General features: G+C 35.9%; 1 protein-coding gene across 4 annotated transcripts; it reads left to right on the forward strand.

The window, feature by feature from the left end:
• The first annotated feature begins 9,729 nt into the window (after positions 1 to 9,729).
• On the forward strand, positions 9,730 to 12,714 carry LOC127935332 (dolichol-phosphate mannosyltransferase subunit 3). Of its 4 annotated transcripts, none has more exons than XM_052533117.1 (2): positions 9,730 to 9,920; positions 11,195 to 12,147. In XM_052533117.1, the coding sequence occupies exon 2, from the start codon at positions 11,206 to 11,208 to the stop codon at positions 11,482 to 11,484; it is 279 nt and encodes a 92-aa protein (XP_052389077.1). In that variant the 5' UTR covers positions 9,730 to 9,920; positions 11,195 to 11,205; the 3' UTR covers positions 11,485 to 12,147. The 4 variants fall into 4 exon arrangements, with proteins under 4 accessions (XP_052389077.1, XP_052389073.1, XP_052389074.1 ...); XM_052533113.1 differs by lacking the exon at positions 9,730 to 9,920 and adding an exon at positions 10,539 to 10,694; XM_052533114.1 differs by lacking the exon at positions 9,730 to 9,920 and adding an exon at positions 10,648 to 10,694 and having other exon boundaries at positions 11,202 to 12,714.
• The last annotated feature ends 6,114 nt before the right edge of the window (positions 12,715 to 18,828 follow it).

The following is an 18,828-nucleotide window of genomic DNA, read 5'->3' on the forward strand; positions in this document are numbered from 1 at the left end:
TTTAGAAATATTCACTAAAGTAAAATTTTCCCAACTGAAAACCTTTCCTGCAGCACACTTTTTGACACCAAATTCCCTTTAACAGGAAATCTGGGTGTTTTCATATTTTTAAGCCTCTAGCAACAAACATAAGCCATTTTTGGCACAATAACTACTGGAAGGAATGCATTAGCAAAGTGCATTCCTATTAATTTCAGCAAGATCCTCATCCTACATGATCCAAATCACCCCGTTTCATTACATGTTAAGAAGATGAGAGGTAAAGCTGTTGCCTGACTCCCTTCCCCCTCTGTATAGATGAACGTTACACTAATACTCTCCTGTGTCCATATGGACCCTCTCGTGTGCCGGACAGCAGCACTGGTGTGGAGGGATCGGCCACGTTTAACTGTTTCAACTCTTCACCCTCCCCTCACAGCAGTCCCATCTGTCCTACTATTAGTAAATCCCCACAGATAAATAGAAGCTTTTTAGGATCATTGTCTAGGCAGGTTTTCCGCAGTCTGAGCAAGACTGTGTCCGACCTCGATAGAAACTTGTACCACATTTTGTGTTCGGCCTGACTATGTGTTAATGTAATCCACCCCGCTCCATCCTGTGCAAAACCATTTCATTTTACACTAATATTAGAATAACAGCTGAGCAACTAATTGCTGGTGAATTGGCCAGACAGCACATCATATGAAACTCATTTTCAAAGAGCACCTGTTTGGTTCTGCATCGTAAGTGACCCACGGTTTATCATCAATGTTGGATCATATAATATGAATGGAGTCCAGTACAGGAGTGTCGCGCTTTCCAGGTGTTCTCTCCTCTGAATAAGTCATTTTAGACATCTGAAAATGAATTATGCAAGTCTGGATACAGCATGAATGTTAATAAAAAGCTGCAGGGTCTAACCGAAGCATAATATGAAGCATTAATCATTGATTTGAAGTCTCCTGGTCTGGGTGAGATTGTTTTTCTTTGTCTAAAAATAAGTTACCATAAATACCCTTACGAAAGAAAAATATATTTACCAATATATTTCTTAAAATATATTGTGATATATTGTAATATATTATTTTCCCTTTTTATTTTCTAATATTTAATATATTTGAATGCATTTAATAATATATTGATTATACATATATTATATAATATAATGCAAAATATACAAATGATTGCCGCTTTTAATATATTGCAATATATTGGAAAAATGTAAATATATATAAGAATATATGCCTAATATATTACATGATATTTTCCAATATATTGCAATATATTTTTGTTTCATAAGGGTAAGCACATTTAAAATTGTATATTCATCAGTTGAAAGAATTTGGCTATAAATTGCATTGCAATTAAGAAAGTTTCCTTAAAGTCCACCAAAAAAAAATTAAAGTTTGCTGAAAGTTTACTCACCCGTCAGAATGAAAGTCCAAACAGCTGATAGAAACATCACAATAATACACAAGTAATGACTCCAGTCCATCAAATCACATGTTCCATCAGGTCCATCCCCTGTTGTCCACTCATATCAAAATCCACCAACAAATTTGTATAGAACTGTTACTTTTTTTTCACTTTTCACTGTGCACATTTCTCTCCTGATTTAGACGACATGACTTTTTAACTATATGCAAAGCAATATTATGGCTAGAGGACTTATTTTAGTTGGAAGCAATGGTTTGAAGTTTGGATTTGTTTATTTCAAACAGCTTTTCATTTCACAAGATGTTGAATGTGAATATCACAACAATGAATCAGTGTTTATAAATTATTTATTCCAAGTGAAGCACAGTCCAGCATCGGAATGCTGATCAACTTTACTAGTGAGAATAGCAGACAAAACCAGATTTAATGGGAATATGTGATTCTTGCTTTCAGTTCCGCCAGCCACCCCTTTGATGGACCGTCTAAGGTAGACTCTGGCAAAAGCAAGTTTTTACATCATCTCAAATATACAGTATAATGCATCCCTATGGAGCATGACCAGCATCTGCTCAGGATTTCCATTTCGTCTTGGATCACATCTGGAAGCATCAAGTTTTGAAGTTATGTTTTAGCTCTGCATCTGTTTTATTTTTAGCTTGGTTCCCTAATAAACCTTCATGAGTTATACAGCACGGAGTTAAACAACTGAATGTTAACCTATTCACAACAATACATTGAGAGAAACCTGTTGAGACAGATACATCAATCTAGAGACATTATATCATTTATATCCTTATTTTTATTGCTATTTACCTGTATTTTATGTGCTTTGTTGGACAGTCGTTTCGTAGAGTGTTAAACATGGCAGATTGTAGTTGCTGATGGAGTAAAGGTGTAACCGCAGACAGACGTCTAATGTGAGCCCATAATTCACTGTGAGCAGGTTAATGCTGTTCCCATGGTGTAAAATAACAGGAATTATTCACTGGTGATCATCTGTTCAAAACTGCATATAGGAACTGATTTTGTGACAAGAAATATATGTGTGTTTGTGTAATTTTTAGGTAAAAATTAAGGTTGTGGGTTCGATTCCCAGGGAACAAATGTTAGGTAAAAACTGTTGGCGTGAATGCACTGTAAGGTGCTTTGGATAAAAGTGTCTGCTAAATGCATTCATTAATTATAATATAACATTTATTAATAAAATAAATTTAAAAATACATACATTATAATATATCATATTTTTTTATATAAATACAAATAATATCTAAATAATTATTGCATTTATAATTATTTTTGTGCTAAATAAGTATTAAGAATGCTTTTAAAATATTCTCTAGGCAAATGGGTCAGTGTGAAACATGCTGGAGTGAGAGTTATTATTTTTTAACATTTTCTACTTATCTTACTTATTCTGAACACTTGTCAAACACACCGTGGCTGTAAAAGTTCCAGAGCCCATGAAAAGAGAAAAGGCGAGGCGAGACATTGTCAACAGGGGGTTTGCAGGGAAAACGCATGTTTTCTTTTTAGCCTGCGCCTTCAAGAACAGCTGTGCATACATCACTATAATGAATGGTCACGAAGAGACAGAGTGAATCAGGGACAGAAAGACCAAAAGAGATGTGACAAAAAGAGATAAACAAGTAAACAGTGAGGGCAGAGTGTCAAATGGGCATGTGGTCCAGGAGAGAAGAACGAAAGGACAGAGAGGGAGACAGATAAACATCAGGAGATGGAGACAGGGATAAGATGAAGCTGGATAGGTCAGAACAGTTGACCTTTATATAGGAGAGAATATATGAAAGAGAGAGAGAGAAAATAGTGATGGTATCTGTTTCACAGTCAACACATGCTTCGTTTCTCCTCCTTGACACTCCTGTAGGGTTAAAGGCCAAAGGTTGACAGATGCAAGAAGGAGGCAAGTAGAGAAGCCTAGAAAGTCAATACAACTTTAGGGTCAAACATCTACAGGGTGAACTAAGCAAATACTTTTTTTTTTTTTTTATAGATTTGGAATGACAGGAAGGTTTCATTTTTTGGCAAACTACTCCATTTTAATATGACAGAGAATGTATACTTCAACTCCACTGACCTTTTTCATCTTTCATACCACACACAGATGCTTTTGTCCTGAAGGGATGAACAGCTAGTTGAAATTCACACTCAGTGCTGTTTACAGAGCCTGGCCTCACTGCTAAAGACGCAACGTGGCTTCATTTATTAAATGTTTTATATCACTTTGCCATAATTAATGCTAGCTATACTGTTTTTAACCAGTTTATTGGAGAGCATTTCAGTGACCATGCAGTTCAACACTGGGTCACAGCACCAAAACACTGCTAACCAATCAGATCCCATCACGACAGTAAGTCTGTTTCTCAACAGATTTGAAAAAGGTCTCCTTTGTGCCAGTTTTCTTCCGGTCTCAAAGTCAAGCATTGGTGAAGTCCTTTGGAGGTCACAATGGTCCGTCCTACATTAGCTCATTAAAACTGATGTCTGTTACGGTCCCGTGCACAAACTGACGCTAGAAATAATGGTTTACCCAGCATGTGCCAATTAGCTATGATGTCAATAGCTGTATTTAAAAGGGCATGAAAAGGAGGCCAGGCTAAATGGGTTTTTGGTACACTGTATATTGATGCATGCTGTCACTTTGGGTTTGGTAACGAGAGCAAGCTAACTGTAAATATAGTTGATGAGGGATACGTCTGTACACATTCAAGTGTTTTTATGTTACATATTTAATATTCATAATATTTTCATATACACACACACACACACACACACACACACACACACATTATATAAGTAATAATAAAATTAATAATGAAAACTAAACAAATTAAAAAATAAAGTATGAAAACGTAAAATAATAATTGTTGTTTTTTAATGGAGAAATGCCACCCAACACACATTGAAAAATTCCAGACTAGCATATTTTTCTGAATAGTTTATGAGAAAAGATTTTTCTTTTCATTCCTTTTCACTTCTGTTGAACGTATTTTCCTAACTTTTCCATTTTAATGTCACTTTCTGGGATGGCGAGAGCTCATGCCAATCAAAACAAGGGGACAGGCCAGAATTGTCCTTGCTAAAATAAACATGACAGTGTCTAGTTTATTGTTTTATAAGAGCAGGCTTCATAACCCTGGACCACACAGACATGGCATGAGTTTTGAGAGGGAACAGAGACCTGGCATGAAACTCACACAGTAATGAAATCAGATGATTGGCCTATCATCTGAGAATGAGATGTTCCTTTTAAAAGGAATATACAAGCCCCGAGCGTTTCCTGTCCCAATGTATGTCATATAGGAAGGCTGTAGTTTTGTTCGTTCTGCCTGAAATAACCAGACGAAAAGAGCTCTCAATAGACATGCTGTCATATCGAGTTATATTCAATAACAATAAAATACTGCTCTCTGGGGCATTTTACATGCTCAAGTGACACTCTGGGACTCCTAGAGAGATCAAGTATGCAAACATAGGCTTTCATAGACGTGTTGGTAAGTGCCGAATGACGCAGATTTAAAACATTTGTGACTTCAAAGAGTTTCGAGGGCTCTTCAGTGCTTGAAATACACAAAAGAGTTTCATACTGTCATCTGACTGGTTCAAGTAGCCTACACCAGTTTTTAAACTATAGGAGTATGACTTAAGCTCACGTAGCACTTATGCACTGACAATAGTTTACAATATAGTACACAGTATGCAAAGTCACTGATCTTTAGTAAGCTACTAAACTGTATTTTGATACCAAATCTATAGATGCCGTATCCCTGGATGGATATGCCATTATACTGTCTCTAACGCAGTGATTGACCTCAGTTTCACCGAAAACAAACAATAAGAACAATAAAAGTCTCCGAAAGTCCCTGAATGCAGTATTTATCCCAGTATGAAACAATGCACTGCGTGAGGCTTCTTATACACAACATTTGCACCAAACATTTATATATGTTTATAGTTCATCAATTCAATGTCAGCTCAGTTCAAAACATAAACTGAAGCATTACAAGAGCTCCAACTATTTTTAATGGAAAAACCAAAACATGCAGTTTTTCTCAAAACCGTTATACTCTTAGAAACTGAACACAGCTCGGTAAAATGAAGCCTTCATAAAAGGGATGTTTTTAAATAGTTCAAAGAGCAGGAAAAATAAATATTGAAATATTGCTGAGACCGATGAATTATTTATGTACAGATGTTTATGGTAAGTCAGTCGTAAAGTTGAACAGGGTAGTATTTCTTAGTAAATCTTTTGCAACATTTTCTTTACGGTCACTTTTGATCATCTGAATGCATCCTTACTGAATAAAAGTATTTTTTTAAGACGAAGAGGAAAAAATTCATAATATGGAAATATTTTGCTTATGATGCAGAAATATTGTAATTGTCCAGAAACAGATGCATGGTGGGATTCTAAAATAGTCCATTGGACTGCTGTTATGGGGATTGAGAGAGCACATTCCTGTTTCCAGATGTCTTTCTTTCCAACCTTTTTGTCTCTCTGGTCTTTTTCCACGGCAGAAGCAGAAACAGGTGGACTTTGACAGGAAGGGCACAAATCCCTTGCTTAGACTCGCTTACACCTTCTGACTTTGTGTTTAGGCGCATGATGTCAGGTTAGAATTTATGCTGTTTATATTTCCCCCATACTCTGAATATTTATGAGTCCAGCTGTCCCTTGCTCAGTTGTCTTCATTAATGAAGCGTTTGACTTGTATGAAAAACTATCAACAAAATGTCTAAAAACCCACTGCATAGGAGATCAAAGCTCGGACCGAAAACACACTTCTAAGACATCTCGACCGTCTGTGTCAGGATTTGGCCAGGACTGAGCCTATCAGAGGAATGGTTTTCATACTAAAGACAAGAATAATGGGACTATTCCTCCAACATACACAGATACTGGAAAATGAGGGCAGATCCAGCCAGGTCGGCTCTGAATAGTGTAGATACATTCCATCAAAATCACATCTGTGTGGTGTACATGTGTTAGATCAGTTAAAAGATAAAAAAAAATGTAGCGCTGGCCAAATGTAATAAGTGTCATAAATTTGATTTTCACATTTTGAAAGAAAATGTATGGAGTTCTGAGCACGTTGCTATGCAGTTGCTGGGGTGTTATGGATGATTTCTTGAGTCTTTGTTAGTCTATGGGATTTTTCTTCACACAATTAATAATGCGCCGAGTAACAATATTAATATTGTTATAATTGCTTAGAAAAGCACACCTCTGCAACTATCCGCACAATCTGTGGCATCACCCATGCAGCTCAAATGGTGTGCAACAAACTAGACACAGAAGTTTAAAGTCAACATTAAATCAAAATGGGCCTTATTTACTTTCTTAATGCATGTTCCTAGTCTTCTTGTAAATGATTCATCAGTGCATGTTATTGCAAAAGAAAATAAATCACATTGACTTGAATTCTTAGGGTTTAGGTGTGTTCAAATCTCTAATCCTAAGTACAATACACCTGCTCCTATGATGCATTTACATTGCCTTTTGATAGATAATGTTATTCCTTCATGCAATTTGTACAACAAAACATAATGTCACTGTATGAACTGTTTGAGTGTGTGTGTGTTTGTGTGAAAAAGAGTAGACTGAGACTGAGATTTCAGGCACAGGAAACAGAGGGTTCCTGTTTTTTTGAGTCAGGCGCTATTGTCTCCCTCCCTCCCTTTCTCTCTCTCTCTCGCTCTCTCTCATAAACACACTTATCTGCAATTGTTCCCTTTAAATCATATTTTGTCTGCCCCATGCTAGAGGCTCGCACTGGAGCCATGGATTGTCCACAGTGCAGTCTTACACCCTGAATAAAGTTATTTTTTTTTATTTTTTACTTTCTATTCATCTTGAAACACAAAATAATAAGCCCCACAACTGTTTACAATAATAATAATTTTAACAATTAACAATGATAATAATTAGAAAGTTATTTTGAGCTCCAAATCGGCATACAAGAATGATTTCTGAAGGATCGTGTGACACTGAAGACTGGAGGAATGATGCTGAAAATTCAGCTTTGTCATCACAGGAATAAATTACATTAAAATATAGTCAAATAGTTATTTTAAATTGTGATAATATTTTACAATATTATAGTTTCACTGTATTAAATATATGCAACCTTGAGCATTAAAGTTGTCTTTCAAGCGTTTAAAAAATACCCTGTATATATGTACGTATTTGCTATGTACTTTATCTTTTAACAGTTTTTTTTCCAATTGTGGATGTCCTTGGATGCCCTTAAAATGTCTTTGTCCAATTTAGTGCGCATATGGGGATAATTTTTAACCAAAGTGTTGTTAAGTAAACCTACCCAAACACACACAGACACACAGTCAGACTCAGAGTGCAGATCTCTTCTCGCTGGGTGGTGGCAGGGGACCAGGGTTTAAGCATGTAAGCTATTTAAGCATCTGGATTTAATGCACCATTAAGGTCAATGGCTGACCAGTCTGCACCTGTAGTGCTCCTCACCAAACGCAGCAGCCCCTCCTCTCATTCAGCTGCCAGCGGTCACTATTTCTCCACTTTCTCTCTGTCATTTCACCAAAGCAGCATCCACATTCTAAAAGCAAAGACAACAACAAAAAAGTTTTACAACCTGATGCCACAGCAGAATGTGTCCCTGCCCCAAGCCCGACCTTCATCTTCTCATCTCATTCTTTAAATTCTCTCTGCGCTGTTCTCCTCACACCCTCCATCCCCCCTCCGTCTCATGCAGCCTGTTCTGTAATGTCTGCCAACTGCTCTCTGCTGGATCACAGGTTTCCTGAGCTGGAGAGCCGGGGACTGGCAGTATCAGACACTGTGAACGTTCTGCTCACTGAACACATACTCCTACGCAAACGCCCGAGCAGCAAAGAATCACACAGATTACGAGAAGAATCACAGACATTCTGTGCTGATATAGACAGACAGACAGACAGACAGACAGACAGACAGACAGACAGACAGATAGATAGATAGATAGATAGATAGATAGATAGATAGATAGATAGATAGATAAGCTGAGTGGATTACGTACATCTGGGCAGAACTACGAATAGATGTCTTTGATACAAATAGATGTATTTTGCATGATTTTCTTCCTTATTATTTCCATTTGTATGGACATCTATGCTCTTAAATATCTGGTAATATTAAAGAAGGTAGTGCTGAACAAAACAGTCGTCTAAAAAGCTGCCAAACCAAAACCACACAAATGCCCTACTTAGCTACATTTCTTTACAACCACTTGCAGTCTTGAAAGAGACACTCGCTGACAAGTGTAAACATCACTAAGAATAACCTCGCGTTTGCTGTGAGGGTGATGGCTTCAGGAGCCTCGGTGCTGTCTGTGAGTCATGTTTATATCTGTTCGGATGGTGAGGAGGTGTAATGGGTCATGGGGCCTGTACCATGAAGCCGCTTTAGCTGGCTAGCCAGGCAAGTTCCAGGTTAGTTTGCACCAATCCTGGGTTTTAGGTACCATGTGGCTTGGCTTTTAGAATAATTCATTGCAATAGTAACTTACACTCCACTTATCACTGCACTGACAGAGCAAGATTATTTATTTTATTTGTCCTCCATTTTTCATATGACATTTAAATTTGTCATATTCTTCAATCTCTTAACCTTTAGCACAACCTTTAACCTTAAGTTTTGAATCTTGCTGGGTCTCTCGCGAGAAGTAAATCAAACTTGCTTTGTGTTGCAAGGCTCGTGATTGGCTGTTCGCCAGTGATGTCACACATTCATGTTTATGCGTTCCACAAACTCAGGATCAAAACCTGAGTTGACAAAGAAAGTTAATGATCAGCATCATGGGACCAACAAAGCTTGATTGGAGAGGTTTTGTTTTGTCAACTCAAAACTAATCCTCTAACTCTGAATTTGTTCAGCTATCATCATGGTATACAGGCCCCTGGACTCGCTTCTGTTCTCTGTGCTGAATGGTCGGATGTCACCCGTGGCATCCACAAGAAACGGAGAAACAAAAACAGCTTCAGACTGATACAGAGCATGCATTTCATTTCCTGCCAGCATTATAGATAAATGACTGAATCCCACTTGGCTTTGTTTAAAGATATTTTAATGGAAAGGCAAAGCATAAATAATTAAATGAATAATTAAAAATACATATTTTTGTTAGATTATAATTAACAAACAAACAATATATATATATATATATATATACTGAAACAGATCGAATTTAGACCTATATTACTTTTTGTAGTACAGGACTCTGAAGACTTACACTGCATGTTCCATAATGCTTCTCGGCATCTCACGTCATCAAAGTGCGTCGTTATTCCGAAAGTGGTAGTGATGGGATTTATGGCTCTTTGAGGGGATCCGGATCTTCGCGATCCGTTCCTTTCAAAGAGCCGTTCAAAAGAATGGCTCTTTTGGCTCTTTTTAAATATTTAGTCGATTTTAAGAAGCCAGCTTGGGGGCATCTCAGTTTATCCTGGAAATAATCACTGGGAGGAATGATGAGGTGAGATTTGTAGTCAAATAATTAAAGCTCAGATATCACACACCAATATCGGAGTTTGAATTATTCTGAAATATTGATTATTACCTCATGTGTGGACTATATTCCATAGGGTTGCACAAATCCCTCTGCTTAGACAGTGGCATCACTATTTTGGATTTACCTTTAGTACAAAGTGTGTGTGTGTGTGTGTGTGTGTGTGTGTGTGTGTGTGTGTGTGTGTGTGTGAAGCTACGTTGATTGATTCATGTTATTCATACAATACCTCCTCTCAAATAAACATCAAAAACAAAGCCGGCTGCAATGAATTTCTGTGCAAAACAGCTTTTACTACAAACACTTCCACACAAGAACATTTTGATTGAAAACAAAAAAATATTTAAAGTAGATAAAATTAGAATAAATAAAATGGAAATGTCTACATACTACATACTATTACTACTCTAAACTTTTGGCTCTGCTCCTACCCAATGACAGAGGCACGCAGGTTTTTTTTCCACTGGAGTACTCACGTGAAGGATGCGTGCACAACTAATAACTAATATCATCACAAGGGTTGGCCTGCGCTGGGTGCGGAGGACTGTTCTGTCTCGCGGAGGAGCTCATTCGTGTGTATCTGTGTGAAACACGCATAGGAAAAAAGAACGACAGAAAGAACGGCTCCCCTCCAGTCGCGACTCGGCTCCCATCGTTCATGTTTATGAGCCGTTCAAAAGAATCGGTTCGTTCGCGAACGTCACAACTCTAGAAAGTGGTGAGCTGGCTTTCGAATAGCAAGTGAGAGAGTTTATTTCTGTATTATCAGTGCATTTTTATTATGCGTATGTGATATTTAGGAGCTGATTATTGTTGCTAAGATGAAATATTGGCTCTGTTTAGCGCTGGTTGTCAGATTTCATTGTGAACACCTGTAATCATTAGCATTTGTGCTAACTTAGCTGTTCAATAAGAGTGAGGATCATTGCTAATTTTAAACAACAGCTGTATTGACCATTATTTTTCTGTAGTATTTATAATTTCTTTATCATCCGGTGTGACCTGTCTCAAGCACCAGCTGTAAAAATTTTTGATTTACAGCACCAGCTGTAAAAAAAGTTTCTTGATAATGTGATTATATATACATACGTAGCCTATATATATAATGTACATATACGTACACACACATACATATATAATATGTAAATATATAAATACAAACACACATACCTAACATAGAAACATATGTATCCTCACAGATGGATTCTTTAATTATAATTTTCTCCTTCACCTTTCCACAGTCTTCAGCACAATGACCAAGCTCCTGGAGTGGCTTCTTGGTGTGTCGCTGATCAGCATGGCATGGGGACTCGTTACCTTTGACCTCCTTGATTTGCAGTTGCCTCCTCAGTATAGAGAGCTGGCGTGGCCAATCCCTGTGTATCTGCTGGTGGCGTTTGGGTGTTATTCACTGACAACTGTTGGCTACCGTGTGGCCACGTTTAATGACTGTGAGGACGCAGCCAAAGAGTTGCAATCACAAATAAAAGAAGCCAAAGAGGACTTGAAGAAGAAAGGACTGAAGATGTGAGAATAACATCTTACTGTTTCTCACATGCATCAACTGTTTTGTATTTTGTTTTCATATTACAAATGCAAACATAGTCTAATTGTTTCTGTCTACTTTGTGATGTCTGTATTGTATGCACTCAGAGCTGCAGCTCAAAGCTGTCCCAGCTTGGTTCAAGTCTTTTCTTCCACACGATATTAATAATAGTTTGAAATGTAAACACCTGCACATGTGTGAATGATCTATTTCCAGCATTATGACCATCTTATTTAAAACATTACAGTCAGGCACATGCACGTATTGTCAATGTAGAGCAGTGCTATTTCTGTACAACCTCCAGAGTGTGTGTATTTGCACTGGCCTGGGAATGAATATGTTTTTTTTGAACCAGTTGTTTTTAGCGGAGTCAGAATTCTGTGTCAGACTTAGAAACAAACCCACAATGTAGATTTGTGCTTGCACAAGGACAGCGTTTCAGTAAATCAAAATATGTGGAATAGAATTTTGATTTAAAATATGAACCATGGGACTGTGCTAAGGCTCACAAACTTTAATAAGGGGTAAACCCTTAAATAAGGGTTCTACGCAATTTTTATGGTATCCAAGTAGTTTAAAGCACTTCTTAACAGAAGTGTCCTACATAGGGCTTTTTTAATTAAAAAATATATATTTGTTTGTTATTGACAGCTGTATGGGGTTTATTTTATGACACCAAAATCTATTTTTTACTTTACTGGAGGCTACTGAAAGACTTAAGAGGTAGCATAATGTCTACCTGTCTAATCTCTCTCTCTCTCTATATACTGTATATAATCTGTATGTATATTAACATTAACATTTTTGTATTTTTGGACCAGTTTTAAAGTTTTATTTGATTTTTCTTCCTGAAATCCAACCTTCTGCTGGGATCAGTATAATCCTGAATTTATTTTTTTTTTGGACCAAAGCTATCCGAATCTTACTAAAGAGTTTTGAACAACACAAACTGGTGATTTGGTCCAGATCAAAACCAAGACTATATTTTGTGATCTAATTTGATTCCAGAATTTTTTTCTTTTGAGCAACCCATTTTCAAGATTTGATTCATTTCAATAGCTCAAATCTGATCAGATTACTTTCAAACAACTTGCCCCCGGGGTTAAACACTATCATGTGAAAAACCAGCAAACATGTTGAAAAAGGCTATTTTTTTAATTGCTTATCATTTTGAAAATTAATGTTTGATACACAATACATAGTGATTCATTCTCAGTTGTTCAATTCTTGCTCTGCTGTACTCTGCCTTAGATTCTGATCTAAAAAAAAAAAACACTTCTGTGCACATAAATTCTGAAATGTGATCCACGTCCATGTGTTGGCTCTTAAAACACTAATCCCCAAGCCACTAAGTGCACACGGGCGCTGTATATAGTGCTGAATTAATCTGGTGTTCTTGGCAAGCAAAGCTCATTCGTTGTAACTTTAATTTTTGAGTCCCCCTTCACCTGTGAACAGGCCTCTACCTGTCTGGAGAACAAGAAAAAAAGTAGGTTTTTGATAGGTTTGCAGTTTTCCTCTGCGACTGCTGATTGGCTCCTGTTCAAATCTCTGATGTCACCCCCTGCAGCCTCTTACAAGCTGTTGTTACTTAAGGCCTGTTTTTCACAAACCAATAGCAGCATATGTATGAGAGAACAGCATCAGCATTTTCTCTACTGAAATCACAGAACGATTAACACCACATTTATGCTTTGAGATGTGGTTTAAACAGCTGAGAAACCAAGCAAATGATTTCTGTTGCAGTTTCGAATATAAAAATCTGTGCTTGAACTAAGAAAGATTCAATGATCTGATTCAATGACCCATTATTGAGAAGAAAAAGAGAAAATTACAGGTTTTGCTTTCGGTTCCAAGGTAATTTTCTGATCGTGATCAATAAATGTCTCTGAAATGTAGGCATTGTCAGCCTGTGCATGTTTAAAGCAAACAAGTGAAAAACAAGCACATATTCCCTTTTGTGATCCTTTGTGGAATAAAAGTACAGATTTAGTACAACATGAGGGGGGAGTACAATTTTTGGGTGAACTGTTTCTTTAAATTAAGAAAATTGTTCAAGTTCAACAGCTATTAGATGCTAGTAAACTTAGTGAAAAGTTATTTTGACTGTTGGTTTACAAAGACTGATTATCACTGAATGCAACATTTTGTACAACGTGACTTAAACACAAGCGCATATATCTCCGTTGACCTGTTTCAACTGCCTTCAGGGGTTAGAGACGTCACAGTTTGCGAAATATAAGACAGGTCATGCTGCTGCTGTACGTCAAGAGACCTTTATGCCCCATACTTCACATTTGTCTGTTATGCAATGTGATACTTCTTCTGGTCTGTTATTGTTGGGAGAATGAACTGTATGTGCCTCATTTTGATTGAATACATGGTTCTAATTCAAACCAACAGTGACCCAAAAAACTGATCGGGACACTTGTGAAGAAAAATGTATGAATGTTACTGTATTTGATCCTAAAATGGTGTTAAATTGAACAAAAGATTTAAAAAAATAATAATAATACACATAACTTAGAAATATAAATTAATACTTTTTTTTTTATATATATATATATATATATATATATACATTTAGTATATATTTTTAATATAGTAAAGTATATAGTTAGTATATTTTTATTTGCCTAAAACAAAACATTTTCTTTAATATTTTCTCAGATACAGTGTTTAAGTATTTACAGCTATTTTGCTATCTGTTAACACTTTCCAGTAGCATGTACAGCCAAAGTTATGTCAGGCAAAATGGAAACTTGTGAGTTATTACATTTTGATTACAAAGATTACAAAGACAAACATTATTTTTTCCTTTGGAATAACATGCAGTGGTGAATCATACATAATAAAACCAGGAATGTGTATCAATAATGTAAATAGCATCAATATTAATGATATTCAGTAAAACTTCAAGCACACCAAGCATGTGAATGACCTAAAATGTGTGAGTAGTGTGCTGCCAACATATGAACAAAGAGAAATCCTATCTGGAGTGCCAGCTGCCAAACTTTCTCTAGCCTTGTTAAAATAAATAGAAATGTGAAAAAGACGGAAAAATGAGTGGAAGTGTAGAGTAATGCCTGAAAACTTGACCTCCTCTGAAGGTATGTATGTCAGTGACAGTGAATGTAAACCTTATTGTTTAAGCATATCAGTTTCAGTAACATGTTCTAAGGTGTGTGTGTCAATGAATCCAGCTTCCTTTCTCCGTGACCCTTAAGTCACTATCCAAATATGCCTTTATTAGAAGAGAAACCAGTAGAGGCCATCTAAGAGTATGCAGAAGAAGAAAATATGTCCTGTAATGCTCCGAGACGTTGGTGCTCACCGCAAGAGTTTGTGTTACATGTTTGACTCAATAGCTTATTAAATTGGCCGTAGGGCTGCACGATTATGACAAAAATCATAATCGTCAATTATTTCCTTGATACTGTATTTGCGATTATTAATTATGATTATCACAAATTACCATGAATGATGTTTATACCATTGTTTGATGCAACTGCCATAGTTTTATATGAAAATAAACAAGCTGAAAACACTCGAACTGAAAAACCTTTAGTGCTTTTCTATAGTATATTAAGCCTCAAATGTCAAATATTCACCGGATTGGTTTCTTCTTTAAATTAAAGTAAAAAATGAATGGTATTATAATGTTATACAATTAAAACAATGGAACAAAAAACCTTAAGATAACATGTAGAAAGAAAAAAACAAATCTGAAGCATGCAGAATAAAATTAATGGACTTTGAACAATTAATTGTTGCTTTGAACGATTATGTTATTGTGGCATCTGATTAGAAATTCAATTATTTGTGCAGCCCTAATTGGCCGATCAAAAACTTGGTAAAGTTTATAGTTTTGGCTCGACTGATTCTGTGAGACCTATTTTCACCTCTTAATCAAAGCCTTTGCTTTGTTTTGATGTTTTTCTAAATTGTAGAATGAATGGTTGAACAGATGTCTGAGATCGGCGGCTCTGTAGGAAAATCTAACTCAGCAGTTTGGTCTGGGCTTTCAAAAGTAGTCTTGTGGTTGATTTCTTTTGAAATTTATGGCAAGCGTAGCTTGAAATTCAATCACATTTTCATTGTCTGAACAAGAATGTATGCCCAGTCCATCAAGCTGAGATAAAATGTAGATGCAGCGGCCCCCGACCCCATTCTGAGAAGTTGCATGACAGTCTTTGTTGTTGAAATGGGTCGATTGATCATAATTACAGGGTTTATGTATTCATATTTCTGATATTGTTGGGCTGACACAGTATTTCACTGGGTTTGGCTTTATGTCCTTGAAATAAGATAAACCATTCAACAGTTTTTTTTTTTTTAATGCAGTTTCATAACAAGGTTCGGGAGGAGCACGTCAGATACTTAGCCTAATTAACACAGGTGGAGCCACTTAATATAATCAACCTTAGGGTATAAATACAGCTGAATTAGCCTACCTGTCTCCATTGATGGTTTGTCAGCATCCCCCCTCCATCCCCATCTCCTCCACTAGAGTTCATTTTACACTTTTACATATACGGGGGGGTACTCTAGGTTCGGGCCATTCCGGAGCTCGGAGCCCCTGCCCCGGACAGCACGCCAAATATGCCAATTTCTCCAGTTATCTCGACTTCAACTGAAGATTGCGAAATAGAGGTTAGGTGACTTTTAGTTGCTACAGGCTTTAACACTGAGAAACTAAAATAACAGAAACCTCGCTGCACAATGTATTGATCAGCTTTTAATCCAATTACAATTGATTATTCAAATGCCAATTCATGCAACAAAAATGGTTCAGAAACAGTGGGCTATTATTTAGAATAATAATAATAATAATGTTAATAATAATACAAATAAGTCCAAAGTAATAATTTAGAAAGTAAGTAATTTTCAAAGTTGGACTTTGTTTTAATCCATTTTTTAAATAAATAAATTTGCATGCTTAAAAATACATATTAATACATACTTGCATGAACAGCTCCTTTTCTCTGCTTGCTCACTGTCTTGTCAGTACAGAGTTTCTCCAGCTCCTTGTTCATGTTGGATAACAGTATGAGACATATGCTGTCTGAGGAAGACTTGTGTCATATTTCTCTCCCCGTGATGCCCATGCTGCGTCCAGACAAGTAGCTGCTGTTCTCCAACCTGCTTCCTCCACCGATGACTGAATATGAGAAGAAGCAAAAGTGATATTAGCCAAAACACATACATGTACAGTACAGCCTAGATTGACTTCAACATATACTTCCTGTTACGTTTTGTGGCTTTCATCCAAGCTTCCTGTTGTGATTGTATAGCCATTTAAAGAAGAACAAATGAAGTGTGATATCATCTAATGAACGCTCTTTGTCTTTTACAACACATTTTATCAGAAGAATAACAGAAAGGGGATGCAAAGCCACAGTGTCTGCCCCAACTTGTGCAAGGATAAAACATACTAAGCATATTTCTTTATTGATGTTGTGTGTGTGTGTAAATACAGAGCATCTCACGATTAGCTCAAGGACAAAAGCTTAACATATTTATCATAAAGCACAGAAACAGATGTGCAAGACCAACGTAATGCATTATCTTGCAAATAGAAAATACCGAAGTAGCATTCTCAATCTTCAGGAGACATTTAAAGCTGATAAGAGAGGGCCAACATTTTTCTCAGATGTGAGATGAATAATATGCAGGAAGGAGGGAGAGATCTTGGCCTTATTGTTTTTTCTAGTCTGTTTGACAATGCAGTTGAAGTTCATCCGATTCAAGTGCAGTTAAAATTTATTTTTTTATTTTTTATTAAATGCCACCCATTAGCACAGAAAACTATTTTGACTCATTGGTTCAGTATTTAAAATGAAAAAAAAAAAAATGGATTCATAATAAAAGACTTACAATGGAAGCCTATGGCAAGACAATAACTTTTAATTAGTAGATATTAGTTATAAATTATTTTATTATTAGTAAAATGTACTTTTTAATTATAATACTAATTATTTCAAATTTTTCCTATACAAAATGTAAAATATTATTTCCTTAACCTTTTTTATTCATTTTTTACAAACCTTTTTGCTATCTGTACATAAACAGATGTCCTTTTTCCACATCACACTGAGCTCTTTATCTCCAGACAATTTTTTATACGACTCCTTTTGTCATCTTTTTTTACTCTTTGTGGTTTCTCTTTAGCGATAATGACTATTTAAAGCAGAAGTCCTCTGAAGTGAAGTGTCACTTATTCCCTTTAAACTCTCCTAAACTCTTCAGAAGAGGTCAAACGGTTAAGAGAGGGGCTGATTTACAGTCGGACGGTCAAAGCTCTGAAAACACACGGTCAGGGTGTGAGCTGTGAAATCAGTCTGCAGTGTGACAGCTGCTTTTACGGTCACAGCCATAAAAAAAAGAAAAGAAAAAAGAAAAGAGAGGCCTCTGGAGATGAGCAGGAGGAAGGGAGGAACAATAGTGTGTAGGAGAAAGAGACAGACAGACAGAGAGAGATAGAGAAAGAGAGCTTTAGAGAAGGTAAACAAAGAATTGAGGCTGAAAGAAAGGAAGAGAAAGTGAGAAAATGAGATGCTGCCGTACAGAAAGAGATGGAGACAATGAAAGGTAAATAAAACGAAAGAAGGACTGAAAGAAAAGGCTACGTATGAATGTACTATACATGAGTGGGGTATAAAATACAGTGCTTAACCTTCAGAATATGTTCAGATAAACTATATATCTTTTTTCCTACTCTTTTTCTGACAAATTTTGTGAATTTGTCATTTTCTTTCAATAAAAATACTACATTTCAATTTAGGATCAAATGAATATAATGTAGAAATGGGTAACAAAGTGGCAAAATGTATTAAATTAATCGTTCATACTGTCATTTAGTAGAGGGCAGCTAGCAAAGAATTTTTTTTTTACACAAATTTAAGAAATATTTAAATGTTTATAGACAGCATTATCATAACTAGATCTAAAACTAAAAATAAAATAATAAAAAACTTGAACTAAATAAAACATGAAAAAATAACCCAAATTATATATATATATATATATATATATATATATATATATATATATATATATATATATTATGAAGGCAACATTTCTCATTTTAATTAAGTTTAACTTAATGTACTAAAATGATAAAAACTATATAGACATACCTAAAAAAAAAAATTAACTACTAAACATTGTAAATGAAAAATATAAAAATAAAAACAGATTCAAATTTAAATGTAAATAGAATCTCAGCAATGCTAAAATAATACTGGTTTGAGCTGATGCAATTTTTATTTTTTTTAAACAGGAATGAAACAAATGAGACCTTATATAATGATACAATAACAGAAGAAA

Source organism: Carassius gibelio, chromosome A19, assembly GCF_023724105.1.
Source record: "Carassius gibelio isolate Cgi1373 ecotype wild population from Czech Republic chromosome A19, carGib1.2-hapl.c, whole genome shotgun sequence".
In the NCBI taxonomy this organism is placed as follows: domain Eukaryota; kingdom Metazoa; phylum Chordata; class Actinopteri; order Cypriniformes; family Cyprinidae; genus Carassius; species Carassius gibelio.

What these genes read in the sequence shown, in the direction of transcription:
- LOC127935332 (XM_052533117.1), top strand. Translation starts at nt 11,206, where the DNA reads ATGACCAAGCTCCTGGAGTGGCTTCTTGGTGTGTCGCTGATCAGCATG.